The 17,973-nt window shown below is 41.7% G+C and overlaps 1 protein-coding gene across 1 annotated transcript in view; it reads right to left on the bottom strand.

Moving 5' to 3' along the window:
- Positions 1-1,127: 1,127 nt before the first annotated feature.
- The window catches only part of itfg1 (integrin alpha FG-GAP repeat containing 1), a 183,914-nt gene continuing 167,068 nt past the window's right edge, over positions 1,128-17,973 (bottom strand). The window contains exons 16-18 of the mRNA XM_050047630.1: positions 12,379-12,461; positions 11,505-11,622; positions 1,128-2,363 (exon numbers count right to left, since the gene is read on the bottom strand). Of these exons, the coding sequence (XP_049903587.1) occupies positions 2,304-2,363; positions 11,505-11,622; positions 12,379-12,461 (261 nt within the window). The 3' untranslated portion in view covers positions 1,128-2,303. The remainder of the gene's footprint in view (positions 2,364-11,504; positions 11,623-12,378; positions 12,462-17,973) is intronic.

Raw genomic sequence — 17,973 nt, 5'->3', positions numbered from 1 at the left:
TTAAGTTTTTAAGTTTAAGTTTATTTACTTTATTAATCCCCTGAGGGGAAATTCAATGTTCAATGTTTTCACTCTTGCTTGTCAATTACACACAGGTCTGAAAGACACACACATGCACAAACAGGACCTATACATGCACTAAGTGGAGAGATGTCAGAGTGAGGGGGCTGCCCTTTGGTCAGGCGCCCCGAGCGGTTGGGGGGTTCGGTGCCTTGCTCAAGAGCACCTCGGCAGTGCCCAGGAGGTGAACTGGCACCTCTCCAGCCACCAGTCCACGCGCCATATTTTTGGTCCGGACGGGGACTCGAACCCGCGACCCTCCGGTTCCCAACCCAAGTCCCTATGGACTGAGCTACTGCCAAAACAAATTACTTTTTGCCTGCATGGTTTTGAAATATTAGTAATGACTGTATTAATGACAACTCTTCGGGGCATCCCAACACTTGTCTGTCCATGCTTTTAATTTTGAGGCTAAGTCACCTTGTTTCCGGTTTTGTTCTGGCTCTCCTTGTAAAACTTAACACAGCGTGTAGCGTGCACCACCTACTCCTTGCTCTCTCTCTCTGTCTCCCTCCCAGTGACACACACATACACACACACACACACACACACACACACACACACACACACACACACACACACACACACACAGATATTGACTATCAGTACTGTTTGCATCAGTTGTGATCTGCTTAAAGGCTACCAAGCTTGAGACAATCTTACCCTCATTTGCCATGCAGGGAAGGTTTATTCTCTCCTTGCATTATTTAGCAGAGTGGCTCCTCAAGTGGGGTGCCGGGCCCAGAGGGGTGCTCAAAGAGGCCTCCAGGGGTCCTCAGGAAAATTAAAGGCAGTTTAATTTCACTGCTGCTTCAACTCACAACACATTCAGATAATGAGCACGTGTAAAGATGATTATTTTCAGTGTAAATTTCCCCCTAGCTTCACAGCAACAAAATAAACAGCGGATGTTTCCTTAAATTATTTTCAGGGGAAGAATTCTTATAAGTGGTGAATAATTGGTTTGGGACCTAACGTCTATCTATTTATTTCACGAGCAGCTTAAAGCAGAGTGCAACATTAAAAAGACATGAAGACTAATAATACACAAATTAAGCAACACAGAGTTGAATTTCGCAAGCACATCTTTATTCTCAACCTCGGTAAGTAAACACATTTAGTAGCTTGAACATTCATTTGCAAATCAAATTTACAAAACAAAATAAATTACACACGCCCAGAGTTAATCATGAGTTAAAAAGTGCAAACCCCTTGGAAAGGCATGAGCTCAGTTTTGTGAAATAAATACCTAAACACACCAAAGAGCTTGGCCGGATTAATTTGAAAAAGAAAACAAAAATTAAAACTACATAAAGAAACAAGCTGGAGTAAACTGTGCCGTTATTCAGCGGTTCAAAATTAAAAGGTTATTAGACTATTTTGCTGAGCCAGTAGCATTCAAAATTTGCAGGATGCAACATAGAAACTCTTTTTTGGCACTCTCATGATGCACCGTGATACGATCAACTGGGAAAAAGATGAATTTGCACTCAGCCGACCTGTAGGCAATTCATCATTTTTGGTGAGATTGGTAGCAGAAAAATGTTACACAGACTCATGATGTTGCATGTGTCCGCTTTTGTTCACTTTGCACCAGCTCCTGCTACAGTTGCAAGGCTGAGGCTGATATCACAGAATACCATTCAGTTTCATTTCACAGGTGATAAAAGCTAAGGAATTTCTTTACTTTATCAGTCAAATAAAAAAGACAGAGGTTATTCAGCCGGACGAAGACATTTGACAGTAACACACATGGATTTCAAGTAAAATGACACATTTAACACCCGGAGTCAAAGGTGCTTCCCTTCCAGTGTAAAAACAAACAGCTTACGATATTGGAGTAACTTGTTGGCGATTCAACAGAAATCTGTGTCATTTTGTCAAAAATGATATACTCTCATAACACCACTGATGATCATGTAGCTGACTACAGCCACTCCAAAGAAATCCCTGCTTCAAACTTGTGAGTGATCTCCATTAGGATTTCTGTGTGTCTCCATGGCCTTGTTGCAGCTCCTGTACATCTATCACTGGAATGAATAAATGAAAAGGAACATAAATTTTTCACATCTGACTGAAGGACTGAAAAATATCAAAAAGAAACGTTTTAGGGCAAATGAGGATCCATTTATTGGCCCTTGAAATGAGACTGAGTGAAAGTGTGTGTGTGTGAAGGGGGAAGAAGGAGGGTGAGGAGGAGGAGCACAGGAAAGGATGTTTTCCCACGATGCAGTTTTCTTCCTTCACATGGCATCGAAATGGAAACGGTGGGCTTCCTGCCTCTTCTCTCGGTCGTCCGCTTTCTAAACAGACAAATAAACATAGAGAGAGATACATAGAGTTAAAGGTTTTTTGGTTTAACTTAATGTATCACAATCAGTGACATAATCCTTCGACGGCTCCTGCAGTGATGGATACAGGGACATCAAATACAGTAGCTCCTAATTGGTACAACAGTATCCTCTTCAGAAGTTAGTTTACCTGCTTGATCTGTTGCACACTTAATAAGCAGCATCTTGCATTTCAGTAACATGATGTCTCTGCCTTTAATGTTGGATGACATTACCAGTTCTTGGGGGGAAACTTTAACAAATGAATGGGCTACATTTTTTCACAATCCCACTACAAGTCAAACAAAAACCAGCCAAACAGCTGGAAATAAGGAACATTAAAAGTAGGCTAATTATTAGGACTGTGTATGTAAAGTTCACTTTCCTTCCCATTCGCTAGTTTTCAGTTGCTGCTAGTAGGAATGAGTGCAGGATTAAAGTCAGCTACAGTGTGGTAGTTCCTACTGCAACAGGTGTCACCAGGACCACATTTTGCCATGATGACACACAGAGACTCACGAGGCGGAAACAACACCAGCCGTGCTGGTAATCGTGTCAAAATTAAGACGTGTACATCTGTGTGTATATGAGTGCACTATTCTTCATAAACCTCAAGCTGAGAAAACAGCCAAAATTTGGGTTTACAAGCAGCAATATGTCATTCAGCGATCCCTTTAGGCCAGATCAGCAGTTTCTTTCATCCATCAGGACCAAACTGAACAGTTTTAAAGTCAGCTGTGTAAGGGCCAGACCTGCTGTCATATATTCATTTATTACACATGCCTACATTGCTTAATTAAAGGGACCCACTGGTAGATTAGTGGTGTATTAAGTCCCTTTTGCTTGTGCAACAACAACGACTAATTAATTGGTTAAAAATGAAAAAAAAAGCCTTTTGGGAATGAGCAGGAAATAAAGTATAGTGAACTCTGTAGCCTAATTATCACATGTGAGCAATTAAACAGATGCAGCAAATGTTCAATTAGATGTCTGGTTGGGGAGTTAACCTTTTAATGTTCAGTTACAGTGCCACAGGTAGAAAATAAACCAATCTCAATTATTATCATCTTGGCAAATCCAAGTCTTGTACAGTCTCAGGAGAAACTGCTGAAAACATGGGATATAGTAATAAACCAGCTCAAAACACCTCACAAACACAAACAAACACACACACCTTCAGTCAACGTAAAAAGACCCTCTAAGGATAAGGGTTTAAAAAGGGACAATATGCATATTTATAGCCAACAGTCTATTATCATCATCTAGGCATGGAGACACACAGGCAGGTGTGATGGCTGCATGCGAGCTAAGCTGACAACAAGCTGACAGACAGACATGCAAGATGTCATTAAGACACCACTAGTCGTACAAGATACAATGCAATAAATAAAAAGCAGTAAAAAGAGACCAAACTTGGGCCAGCATTAGAAGCCAGCCTCAGTAATAGCTTTATGTCCACACACTCATATTTTCTTTATGGAGGACAGTGGTGAAAGAATGGTCACATATCGGTTGCTGCAATCATTCCTATTGTCCCTGAAGGCAGTAGGTGATGGAGCACAACAGCTACAGTCCTTGTTCTGTGTAAAAATGCATCTGAAAATCCACCTGTAGCTGATATGAGGCTCCTGCAGACTAAAACAAACCAAGTGGACTACTTCCAAAGTTACAGTCTTTTTAGTACAATGTTCTCTTGTTGCCCCAGACAATAGGCGTTTTGGATTAAACAGTTCTGGGTACTCCCTGAGAGGAACTGTCCACTGGAGAGCTCCCCCGAGAATTACATTCCTTCTAGGCTTTTTTTTTCTGTTTGCATTTGCACCACTAATAGGAACACTGAAGTGATGCAAGCCAGTCAGCGGTTGGTATGGCAATGTCACCTCTGTGTGACATACAGTAAAGCTGGTTGGTCCATCTGTCAGTTTTCTGCCATTTGAATGATTGTTCCTTGTTCTAATGGTGCGGACACAAAAAAAAGTGGGGTTGTTTAAACTATGAAAAAGGTTCTCTAGGTCTGATAACGCCTAATGTTTCCTTGCTGAGCTGCAGTAGAGGGACAGTAACACATAGAGGAAATTTTGCACCAAGATCTTCACTTGATTTGACTAACATTAGCTTTGCTGAACTTTTCATTTTTACACAGCGATGACTCAGTATTTTGTTCTTCATCTCTTACACTGGAATCACGGAGGGTCTTTTCACAACCTGTATGTACAGGAGGATCATCTGCAGTGACCAACAACTCTTTCTGCATACAGGCCCTGACACAACAAGCTGACTGTTGGCTGTTTGTCAAGGATGGGCAATAAGTAAGCATCTGCTGCCCTCGTCGGTGCGATGTGTCCCTCACTATAGCCCCTCTTTGAGTCCGTCAGTGAATGAAATCACTCTGATTGAAAGTTAAGCTCAGCACATGAGGAGAGAAATGGAAGTGAGGAAAGTAAACAAGAGCTAAAGTCAAGAAGGAGTGAGATCAAAATAAATTTGTTACGTGAGGTAAGATTATTTTTCTTTAGCCACTAAGCTCTTCAGCAGAAATGTTTATTGATGGTTTGTGTTATTGTTCACTTGTGCATGGTAAATATGCTCTGTTCTTTCAACACTGGATTTTGATGTTAATGTGCTAACTGGCTAAGTAGTGTCGAGACGGTCTTCTGGTTTCATTTTTGAATGAGGTTTATGGAAACCTCTGGCTGTAGTCTTTGCAGCATTGGGCCTTTGTCTCTGCTAGTTCTCTGAAGTCGGTTTGGTGTGTCTGGGGCTTGAGGGCACGTGAAGATTGTTTTAAGGAAAATTGCAAACCTATTTTTTAATGTTGTTGCTGGGCCAGGTGGAGCTCATTTTACAGACTATATATCCTTATTTTTGTCTATAACAACACGTCTTATAAGAGGTTAATATGTTTTGTAAGTAAAATCTTAATCTGCCGAATGACTTGTAACCATAATTTTCAAACTTTCCTCGGAAGTGAGGTAGATGTAAAACCAGAGCATAAAATTAAATGTACAACTATCTGACAATTGTACTTAAAGGTCCAGTGTGTAAGATTTAGGGGGATTTAGTGGAATCAAGCAGTGAGGATTCCATATTTTAACCATCTGAAATTGGTTAGATTGTCTTCAGTGTTCATTGTTCAGGAGGCTTTCCTGGGAGCCGAATTATCTGCAGATGTTTCCTCCTCTCCAAAACAAATGGACCAGGTGATTAAAACCAGTAAAAAGACGGAATGAAGCAGTTTCATGTTACAAATCAGTGTTTCTCCTATGCTGTTTGGCCTGTCGGACATGGGCTGGTAACCTCCCACTTGCTAATGTGTGCTCACCTTTTTTCTCTGATAACTTTACATCCCGACGTTTAGGTGGTTTTTACCGGGAGTTAAATCATCCACAGATGTGTCCTCCTCTCCAAAACAAATGGACCCGGTGAGTCAAACCATTAAAAACAATGAATACAGCAGTTTCATATTAAAGACATTGCTGTTTTTCCAATGCTGCTCATCATGGAGGGGCTGCTAACTATGGTGGCTGACGTGAAAACACAAATGTCTTTTTAGAGCCAGTATTTGGTTTGTCCGTTCTGGGCTACTGTAGAAATATGGTGGGGCAACATGGTGATCTCCATAGATGAGGACCTGCTCCCTACTCAGCAAGCAATAGTCGTGATTTAAACGTATTGGCTATATTTAGCTCCAATTTAGTCTAGCTACATGTAACCCAAATCTAGCCGATTTAATTTTGAAATTGATTAAATGTAATTTTCGCCATTGCAGATGGCGTGCGGTATGATATTCAATCACGTATGGAGAGTCAATAGTAATCAAAATATGTTTATCTCCATTTTTTGGACATGGTCTCTACATAGCCGTATAATTGATGACGTCTACACTTTGACTATGGTTAGACGTCTACCAAATTTTCAGTGATAGCCCAAATTCAGCCGTGATTTAGCCTAGACGTCAGGTCTTCATGTAGATGACTATTAGACGTTTTTTAAACCAAAAAATGCTTGCTGGGTAGATACAAATGGCTCATTCTAAGGTATTGAATACTAGTGACTATACTCTAATGAAAACATACTTATTATATATATTTCTGCCAATATATCCCCCTAAATCCTACACACTGGACCCTTACATACAATATTTGAGTAATTTAAATTTCAAGCCTTCAGAAGGTTAGTGTGGCATACTCAAAAGATAGATTTTACATAGAATATCACTTAAAGGGTTAAATCTCGCAATAACTTTTAATTCCTTTATCCCATAATGACTCAGAAAAGATCGGACATCACTTGGCAGTAGACTGTAATGAGGTTTAATGGGGCCGAGGATTAAAGGAGTGAAGCGTGTCATACTGTTTTAGAGATCGCCATTTGACAGTAGTGGAGCACAAAAGAAAAAAAAAGATCCCATATCATCTGGACTGGTGACAGTGCAGTCAATAATGCATTTAGATCTGTTATGTGAGACGGACGGGGAGAAAATGGGCATCAATTTTAAAGCATCTGAATGAAACAATTCTTTTTTTCATTCCCTAAACACTTTGCCTAAATGTTGCAGTAGAACAGCTCATGTTTAAGTATAGAAACGACTGAACCCAGACTCAGGACATTAGACAGACTTTTTGAGGAGACTGTCCCCTTTTAAAGGACAGCCAATGCTTCCCTGATGTTGACTAATTTGTTGCACCCCAAAAGATGGGCAGTAACACATTTAGTGCATTTTTTATCCCGTCAGTTTTGATTTGTAATAAAGCCTTCATCTATCTTCCAAGATACCAGCGCCTCATATTGATTGATGCTGTGCTTTTTTTTTTTTTCGTTTTTAGGGCAATATATTTTCTAAGGAGCAGATGGATTGATGTGATGTTCTTTCCTTTGGATATGCGAGCCACTGGGCTGTGCTGCTGTTGAAGCCTGGTCTAATTGACTATCCAGGGGATACCACCAAATTGTCATCCTGAGGCCTGATTCATCATTATGCAGCAGAGCATTGATTTGTGTCCATCTAAAGGTTTTAATGACACACTGGTGCGTCAGTGTCTAAAAAGCAGGTGGAAAGCTACTGAGAGGTATGTTGTAGTCTCACTGGGCTCTGATGTCAACTAATTAAGTCTGGCCTACATGTCCTGTGTGAAGATGATGGATCTTAGGTGAGGACATTGATTACATTCTGCTTCATTACATGTTTTTCCCCATCTATTTTCCTTTCCAATTCATATTCATATGGGTATCTCTGTTTAATATCCCCTATTACCTCAGCTAATATTGCATTGCACAGACATTCACGAGAGTTGTGTTAAAGCCCTGTTAGCTTGTTAGGCAGGACAGCACGTCTTTGCCCCCTGTGCTTCTGCCCTCCACCTGACTTTGTTATTAGAAGACCAAATACCAGAGGCGGCAGCGCAAACACAGAGAAATGCCAAATGTCAATCAGCGGGCTCGCCCTGACCTTACTGGATGCCTCGCCGTAAAAGAGGTGAGAGAGGATGAGATATGAAAGAGGATGTTGGCGACGGCTGTATGGGATTCACCCTCAATCATGATTCCCCGGATGGTGCAGAGGGTTACGCCACATTAGCCTGTCGGTCCTGATGCATATCTTTTGGTTATTGAGGCTGGCCAGGTATTCCAAATTAAATCAAATGTGCTGTGTTTTCAAAAGCTGTCAGTTTGAGCAAAGTGCTACAATTCAGCGACACTAGAGGCCTGTTTGGAGACAAAACTGCTGCAGCACAGTTTTAGACTACCACTGTTCGACTGCTTAAATTAGGAATGGAAAAGTTTTGAGTCATGGTTAGAAGTTGGTTAATAAGGTTAATAAAGTGTCAGCATATCACAAGTCTGTACCAAAGAGAAGAGCATCAGAATTTCACTACATGCTTAACTAAAAACATTGTTATTAAGATATAGTGTCCCACTGGTAAAATATGACTAGGTGAAACATCACATTCTGAGTGGATCACTGAGCTCAGTAGGAATGATTTAACTAATTCATCATTGTTTTTAAGGCATAAAAGTCATTAAACCCAGCTCAGAAAAAAAGAGAGAAGCACTTTGGATGTTTTTTGTTTTTTTTTGTTTTTTTTACTTCCGAAGTGCTTTTTTCCCCCAGGAGTCATGAATAAGGATTTCTCAATTAAGTTCTTAAAACTGTATTTTATAAGTTCTCGAATATTTCAATCCTTTATTTGTGTGCTTNTTTTTTTTTTGGGGGGGTGGGGGGGGGGGGTGGGGGGGGGGGGGGGGGATAAAGACCTCCCTTACAAGCTTGTGTGCCTCCCCCTGCACTTTGATGCACTGTAGATGGATTAAGTAGGATGTCACCATAGGCTGTATAAATGATGGATGTAGCTTCAGTGATGTCAACAATTGGTTTGTGGACTCCTATTTCAAAGCCTTGAGTTCGGCATTCCAGTCATTGACATCTTGGTTTTTTGGAGACAGAAGGGACCATATTTGGACAAGAGGGTGGATCTGACTCTGGCTTCATTTTTCAGCCTCTGAGATTGCAGCTTGGATTTCGCCAATATCCATGGACACATCCCATGCCTCTCTACATGTTTATGTGATTGCCCTTAAACCACATGGCCATATAACAAACTCAGTTGGTTGTATTGCATGCATATGTACTATGTATGATAGGTCGCTTTATATATATTTTTTTCTAACAAAAGTTGGAGTTTGGACCTCTTCCTCTTCTAGGTTCATTTGAGGTGATGTGTGTAGAGAGTTACATGGAGGGATATTTTTCCGGAAAGCTCAAGGTTCATTGAATAAAAGTCCCATTCATATATGTGCACAGAGAATGAGAGCTGAATCACAGTTGGCAAACTTCCATGACTTGGATAGGCATGAGGCCCTCCTGGTTGAATCATGACAAGAAAATGAGGAATTCTCATTCTTTTATAAAAAGCCAAAAGCCTGTGTAGCTAAAATGTACAGAGCAAAGTCATTTGTAAAGTTGCAGTTTCAGTTTGAAACATCTGAACACAACATGGAATTCTGTTGTGTGCACTTCTAACAGGAACAGAAGCAACACATTACGTTTTGTAGAAACCTGATAATACATTCAGCCGTTTAAAGTCAGCGTTAAATAAATGTATGTTCGGCAAAGGCAGCACCTTTTTTCGTTGTGTGAATTGCACCAGCAAAGCATTCTGAAATATGCCTCTGACCAGCTTCTGCTCCACAGCAGCAGTGGTGACAGGGGCTCCTAAGTGTTGAAAATGAAGTTGAAATCATTAATAGCCTTAAAGGGACAGTTCACTCTTAAATCAAAACTACACATTTTCCCCCTTACCTTTAAGCTATTTATAAATCTAGATTGCTTTGGTGTGAGTTGCCAACTGCTGGAGATATCGGCCATAGAAATGCGTGCCTTTTCTTGAATATAATGGAACTAGACTGTACTCGAACTGAAGTGCTCAAAGCAGAAAAAGAAAAAGAAAAATGGAAAAATTCGGGGGAAAAAACAGAAAAAACTTGTTGTGAGCAGTTTCATGCAGGAACTATTTCTTTCTACTGGACTACACCCGCCCACCACATCAACACACAGAGGGAAGCGTGCATCTACTGCCAGCTCACCTAGCACCACTGAGCTAGCTAACATCAAAGCTCAGCTCAGCCAAGGAGAATGCTGTTAATGTTTCCATCTTGCACTGTCATGAGCAGAGTCTCTCTTCCACGAATAGGTCACCCTTCCTTCTGAAAATAATTCTCCTACATGAAACTGCTCACAATAAGGTCTGTGGGTTATCTTGAGTGACTGGGTCATGATTTCTGGAAAGAGACATTGTTCAAATGTAGTTTATGGTGCTTTGAGCACCAAAAGCCAAGTAGCATCTAGTTCCATTATATCTGAGAGAAGGCAGACATCTCTGCGGCTGATATCTCCAACACTCCAGCACTACAGGTAAGAGGAAAACTACATATTTTGATTTTGTAATGAAGATAGACCAACAGCATAATTAAATTATCCATTTGGCTCCTGTGTGTGTGTGTGTGTGTGTGTGTGTGTGTGTGTGTGTTTGAAGGACATTGAAGATAAAGCTAAAAGAATCATTTTAACTGGGTAATCAAAGTGGCAAAAATACTCCCAGAACCAGTGGCTCCTCGTGCTTTACATCTGTACTGGGGAAATAGTGAACAAGGCAGACATTTCTTGATTACTTTGACTGGTCAGCCTCAGCATATTACAGTGATCAAAGCCAAATACATTGCTTTTCTGTGGCTTCAAACCCATCCCCCTAACCCACATTTGTCCTTCCATCCACCTGAGCCTGCTAGGTATATGAAGATGCTTGATTCAAGCACCAGCCATGTTTTTTTTTTTTTTTTAATGCAGTGTCGGTTGAGATGAAGCTGATGCTCACGCCCACGTATCCCAAAAAGAGGGCAATTAGAGTGTGTCTGTGTGTGTAGCCATGCACACATGCCATCCTGTGTGTAGACAAACACACATACAGGCACACAATAAGCGCACACACTAGCACGGCAGATGGCTTGGAGAAGATGCCAGCAACTTACTGCACCGCTCAGCCCAGCAGACAGCATTACCACAGCGTGTAGATGAAAAAGGAAGCAATCCAAAGAATCCCCCCCAAAAAAGAAAATGTGCAAGGATGACTGTTAAATACTGTTTGTGTCTGTGTGTCCTTGACCATGCTATATCTGGTTACCTTTTGCTGTGACCGTACTGTGTGTATGTGTGTGTGAGTGACACAAGAACTGGACCAGGAGAAAGCCCAAAACACACATGAAAACATGCATGAACTCCCTGGAGAGCGTATTTATGGCAATAACGAACAGCAGATCTGCCATGCTGAAAGGACAGAAGCAGGCAATTACAGCTGAACGTCCTTCCAGGTTGTGGCCCGGGGAGAGAGAGATAGCTAGATAGAGGAAGAGGAAGAGAGAGAAAAAGGGTGTGTATGTGTGTCTCAGTGGGAGGCTAGAGGACTACAGGACAGGGACAGTGAGACCCATCTGCTGCTGGTTGTGACCAATCTGCTCTCTCTCTCTAACACACACACACCCAGTCTAAAGCAGTAAATCACTGGGAAGAGGCCAGCGTTAACTACACCATTGTATGTGTGTGTGTGTGTGTGTCCTGACCTTCTCTTGCCAGTGGAGGATTCCAATAATGACGAGGATGAAGATGCACACTCCGATCAGTGCGATGGCCGTCAGCAACACGCTGTTGCTAGGAGTCAGGTACAACTTAGCGCTCCAACTAAAGAGACAAAGACAGACAAAAAACAGAGAGAATTTGCCATATGCTGTTTTATGTTTTATCTGACAGAAAAACAATGTAATTACCAAATGGCACACATTAGCAGGGATTGTGTCCTCATTAAGTTAAAATAAATAAATGAACATCTCTCTCACTTTCTTGTCACAGCTGAACAGAATGAAGCACTGCTCTCTTTTTGGTTTCCAAGAACATTTATGTATTTCCAGCAATCCAACCACTTTGATATATTAAATTCATCATCTCACAATCTGTTAGCTTAGACTGTATGTGAGAAGAATACCGAGGCACCTGTTTCTTTTTAGATCCCATCTCACTCATGGTGTGTATGTAGGTGTGTGTCTGTGCTAGCAAGACCTGGCGAGGACATAAGTGTTATGTGGCTATATAGAGGAGGGTGCGTGTGTGTGTGTGTGTGTGTGTGTGTTAAACAGCCATCTGGAGCTCCTCTTGGGGTTTGAGCTACATGTGAACAACGTCATGATAACATGAAAGCTCATGCTGTGAGGTGTCTCTGTGTATAAGAGATTGTTTTGTACAGACAAACCACACAGACACTGTCTGTATTAAGTTGATGTAACAGTAAGTTGAATATGTTGTTAAGTGGCGTCAAGATGACAGGTAAACTGTTGAATGGTATCCTTAGCAACAAGCATCAATGGTGCTTACAGCAAATTACTCCGCTGTGAACAAGGAAAACTGGCATTTACAGTGCGAGGAGTATCAGTGTTTATGTACCTGCGGGGCTTATTGTGGGGGAAGGGGATGACAATGAGCTGGGAGTTGGGAATGATGGCCGTCCACTCCTGCTTCCTTATTTCCTGAAAAGACACAGAAAAAAAACATGAACTGGGTATACACAAGGGCTGGGCGTTTAATTGAATTTTATTTGCAATTATGATAATGAAAACAAAATATTTCAGATAAAATAACTATTGAGCTGCAGTCTGTTTCCCAATAATGCTCTTGTTTTGTCTCGAGTTGTAAATCCAGCACACCCCTTGTGCATGGTGTTGCCAACTTAGCTACGTTCTCGCTAGAGTAAGTGACTTTTTAGAACCTCTTAGTGACCCTTTTCTAGAAAGTGACTTGCGACAAATTTAGTGATTATTCAGACTATTTCGATTATTTCAGGCTGGGAAACCTTGGGTCCATCAATGTGGATGCCACTTGATGTGCTCCACCCACCCAAATATCAGTGAAGACCAAGTACACACCCTCATGGCAACAGCACTTCCCAATGGCAGTGGCATCCCAGCAGGACAATGCACCATGCCACACCATAAAAACTGCTCAGGAATGGCCGGAGGTACATGACAAAGAGCCCCCCCAGAGGTACCTCCGATCCACGGTGAGGCATCCTTGGAGTTGGCTCTGACTTGTCAAGGCATGGACACAGGACCTCTGGGGGATGTCTTGTGGTTTCTGGCACTGGGGTGTTGGCGGCGGATCTTTTGAGTCCTGTAGGTTGCGAGGTGGGGTACTGGCAAGTCCCACAGACAATCAGATTGTGATCTGGGGAATTTAGAGGCCAGGTTGACACTTTGAGCTCCTTGTCACATTCCTCGGGCCATTCCTGAACAGTTTTTGTGGTGTGGCATGGTGCATTATTTTGCTGGGGAGGCACTGCCTTCAGAGAGTGCTGTAGCCATGAGTGGGATGGACCGTATCAGGTGGCATCCATGTGAATGTTAGGACCCAAGGTTTTCCCAGCCAAACACTGCATCCTAATGAGATGATCAATGTTATTCATATCATCTCTCTGTGGTTTTCTTGTCGTGGCTGATCGGTGTATATTATATTGTAATTCATTTTCATGCACGCTGCCTAGAGTAATCACAGTCCACGGTTCTTCTGCCAACAGTTTAGGGTCTCTCCCTCTCCTCTTGCATCGTATTTATATTCATTAAGGTTCAAGGTTCACATTTAAGGTTCAAGAAAATATTTAAATTTCTTTGTTTCCAAAGTCATTGAGTTCAACATAATCATGATGTCAAAACTGACCAAACTAATCGTGATTATGTTTTTTGCATAACTGAGCAGCCCTAGTATGCACACATATGGTAATACATTATGTTAAAAATATAAGCAAGATTCCCATGGAGACACACACTTAGAATATGTATGTTAAGTCCTCTGGGGCAGAATAATAGGGTCCCATGGTTTTCCTTAGCTACTGCGGCATGGCTATTTTAAGCTGTGCATTTAAGACACAGACAACCTGCTCCTTGAAATAAATGACTCCGACTGTGGGGAGCAACACAGTTTTTCTAGCGTGTGTATGACTGTGTGTGTACATCTGCATGTGTGATTAAGTATTTGTGTGGCTGTGTGTGAGAGAGTTCAGCCATCTGCAGAACAAGTCATAATCTCAGTCTCTGTTCTGCTAAAATATACATCGTCTTTTCTCGTCCTGTAACTCAGCTCGTCGTAGCAGCAGCAGCAGCAGCAGCAGCAGCACTGAGGTCTGCTTTGAAGATAGAATTCATGGGAGAAAAGTGGAACCACTGCCTGAGTGTAAGCACACAATAAAGTACATACAAACTCTGAGGTGACTTAAGGTGATTATTATCACGTTTTTTTCAAACTGTCCAGTGATGACTGACTGGATCTTTGGCCATAACAAGGATATTGAGGGAAATATAATCCAGTTGACTGTATGATTGTGTGTGACAGGAGAATATTGTGAGCAGCAAAGCAACCTTCAAACAAGATCTGAAGAAACAGGTTATAAGTAGTGAAAGACAACAGATTCTATGGCTAGAACGTGTCAAGTTGGGCAAAAGCCAAATTTAAAATCAAGATACGAGAACAGGAAGCTCTAAAACACAAACTCATGCAACAGGGTTGTAGTACCGTACCTCACCATATTTTGACAAAAAAAATGCCACTTCCTGTTCAATTAATATTTGTTGCTTTGGTTTTGTCTCCTATGACTTATTTCCCACTTACATGGATGAACTTACACTCATGATTTCTGGCTACTCACTTGTCTTCTCTGCTTCATCTGTCATATTAATGTTATACTGTACAAAACACAGTCATGACAGTGGAGAGGTGGTTTGAGAAGTTTCTAAAGACATATACTTATCTCCCACACTGTTACATTAAAGAACCTACACACCCACAGCTGACCCACAAAGGTGTTTTCACTTATGCTGTCTGATTAGATGACCGCCCCTCCAGATTGCGTTGGTGTACACTGTGCATGATTGACAGCTGCCTCTGTCTCCCTTCATCCCGGCCTTACACCAAATGACTTTTCAGGCGATTTCACTACTGCAGACAAATTTCCAATGTTGGAATAAAATCATGACTTTCATCGAGGTTGGTGTGCGCTCCTGTAATCTCCATTGCTTAGTAAAAGGTGGTCATAAAAATCAGTCCTTTTTGTTGACAATCCAATAAAATCAAACATGTTTAAAAATGATCATACTTTTTACTCGCGGCTCACGCAAATACTGAAGTTCAATAATGTGAACATCATCAACAAACAATAGGTGCGCTCTTTCCAGCGCCAAACAAGAAGCAGCAAATCGGGTAGACAGTAAACATGGAGGGGACTCTGGGGAGGTGCAAGAGCATGAACAAGTCTTGGTTCTCTTGGACTGGAAAAGAAGGAAAACCTGGTGGAGTTGTGGAGTGAACAGCAGTTGCCGCATATCTGATCCACCAACCAGCACTTGTTTTAGTGAGAAATTTTAACTGTTTGCCTCTCATTCCTACGTTCTCCTCCCACTAAAACAACATGGTTAACCAACAGAGGCTGGTATTAAGTTAAGGTGACTAAATAAAAAATGTAAAGTTCGTCCACAAATACAGTTAATGTTTAATGATTGTATTGATGCTGAATTCACAAGAATACTGTCGACATATGATGCCTCTTATCTTGTGATCCTAGAGTAATGTGTTTTTGCTGACATGAAAGGAGTTGTTAATATGTTATATTTCTTTAAGGGAGTTTGGTATAAAATTTTCCACCAAGAGCAGGATGGGAAATAATCTTAAAAGGAATCTAGTTGTAGACTTGCAGACAGTGTCCCTGCAAGATACCCTCTTTGCAAAATCTTATAGTCTGTTAGTAAAATGTCTTTATGACAGTGCAAAATTTGAATAATATCAAGAATCACATGAAATTAAGGGAAAATCTTTAAAGACAGTTATATTATTCTTTATGTTTATATTTAGAAATCACTAGGACGTCATTGCTCAGCGGTGTATGATCAGACCCTTCACCCTGCATCCCTGAACAACCCTGTCACATAAATAGTTACAGTTTTCACATGTCCTTTGGGAAGAGTTAAACATCAGAAGTGAAGTTGCAGTGATCTTTAAGACATTTGCTTGCAGCACTGTGTTTGACAGCAGTCTGACTTTGCACAAGTTCAAGTTTCATTTTTAGTAGTGTGCCGCCTTAAGGCTCAACACCCAACGATGGCATCTGACACAGACTGACACAGACTGTATTTAACTTTGCATACACAGTACTTTGATTTCTGGAAAAGCTCATTGTCATCGATACTCTCTGTTGCCTTTCTTCTTCACCTTCTTCTGAGTTAAATTTTCCTTGTGACTTGATGTAGCCCCTGCTCAGACTGGGGGTGAAGAGTTCAGAGATATAAACAGGGGAGGGGGCATCATATAAATGATTTAAAAGCTGTAATCATGCTCGTAGCTGTGAGGAATTTCCAGTTCTACATTTGGCAAAATCTGAAAGTGCCACTGCTCTTTAATTGTAGCTCTCCGTTCTTCATCAATTGAGAGGAACCACATCTCGCAGCTATTTTGAATAAGCGTGCAACAACGGCATTGCTTTTTACATAACGAGCACATTCTCGCCGCCAGCCATTGTCGCTTAGCTCTTGGAAAGCGCTGCCGTCGGTGCGGCAACTGGCGGGGGAGCAGAGCTGGAGACGAGTCAGCCTCCACTACTGCTGCCTGGGAGCAGATCCGATCTGGCTGTTTGGAAGAGAAAAGTGTTCCCAAGTCTTCAGAGAGAAAGAGAGACACTCTGGTTCAAAGCCAGGGAAACTGGCACACTATGAGAGAGCGAGGGAGACAGACACAGAGATGGAGGGTGAGGGAGACAGAGAGAGAGAGAGAGAGTGAGAGTGACAAGTAGGGGACTGATTAGTGAAGTAAACCACTTTGAGCAGCAAAGGGAATCCCCTGGGTGGAAGATAAGTGAACAGGAGGAGAGAGACTCACAGAGAAATATGGGGAGGTGGGGGGGAGGGGATAAAAGAGAGGAATGATTGGACAGAAGATGGAAGATATCCAAGTAGATTTTACAAAACCTCTCCTTCTGTTAAACAGCAGGCAGAAACTCTCATTGTGGAGGGGAAAATTGTTAAGAGCACAGCAGGGGGGATAGCGAGAGAATGGAAGCAGGACAGATATAAAGACTGACAGAGAAAGAAAACAAAAAACAAGAGAGGGATAGATAAAGAGAGTCCATAAATAGAAAGATCCAAACCTGCCGACTGAGCAGGGTGGTGTAGCGGTCAGGATTTCTCCTCTTTCCTAAAGAGCTTTCCAAAGCTTCTCCTCCTCATTACAGGTAGATTTGATGGAGTTACTCCACTCCCTAGTCCCCCTGGGTGAAAAATATCTACTCCGCATAATGGGCTGCATCTTTAGGCATTCATTAATTCACTTTGTAGAGAGAATGGGCGAGGAGGAGGGGAAAAAAGATCACATTTCTTTGCACAGGAAAAGGAGTGTGTGGAAAAGGGACAACAAAGCAGCTTGTTTGAGATGAGTGTTCTTGGTGCACTACAGCTTCTGAGTCGCGGATCGACCCATCTACAATTCTAATCAGCTGCTTGACGAAGATCTTGGTACCACACGGGAGGAGAAAAAAAGGGCCCTGTCTTGCCTAATATTGAGTGTGACAAGTGCAACGTGAGAGAGAGGGGGAGAGAGAGAGAGAGAAAGAGATGAGATGGATATGGAGATAGTGCAACTGAAGAACGCTGACATTTGAAGTAATGTAGTGTAGAAATGTGGCTGACGAATACATTAAAAACATAAACCTGATAAATTATTTACAATATCAGTATAATGATGGCTTGTAGTATGACAGGCGGCACACATGGGCTGCATCCATAGAGTCATTCATACAGTACATCCTCTGCTCTCAGAGCTGTTAAATAGATGTTTGAATGGCAAAGCAAAGGCGGGGGCGTAGATTTTATTTCTGCTGAAGTGGGGAGGTCGCTGCACCTTCATCAATCCTGAGTGATGTCATCATTCATCCCATACATTATAAGTGGGGTGTGAAATCTATCTACTATAAAGAAACTGTTCATTCAACTCTTTCAGTCTCAGCCA

This window comes from Epinephelus moara, chromosome 1 (genome assembly GCF_006386435.1).
Source record: "Epinephelus moara isolate mb chromosome 1, YSFRI_EMoa_1.0, whole genome shotgun sequence".
In the NCBI taxonomy this organism is placed as follows: domain Eukaryota; kingdom Metazoa; phylum Chordata; class Actinopteri; order Perciformes; family Serranidae; genus Epinephelus; species Epinephelus moara.
Note: the sequence above shows the minus strand (reverse complement) of the source record. Positions and strands in the feature narration are given on the sequence as shown.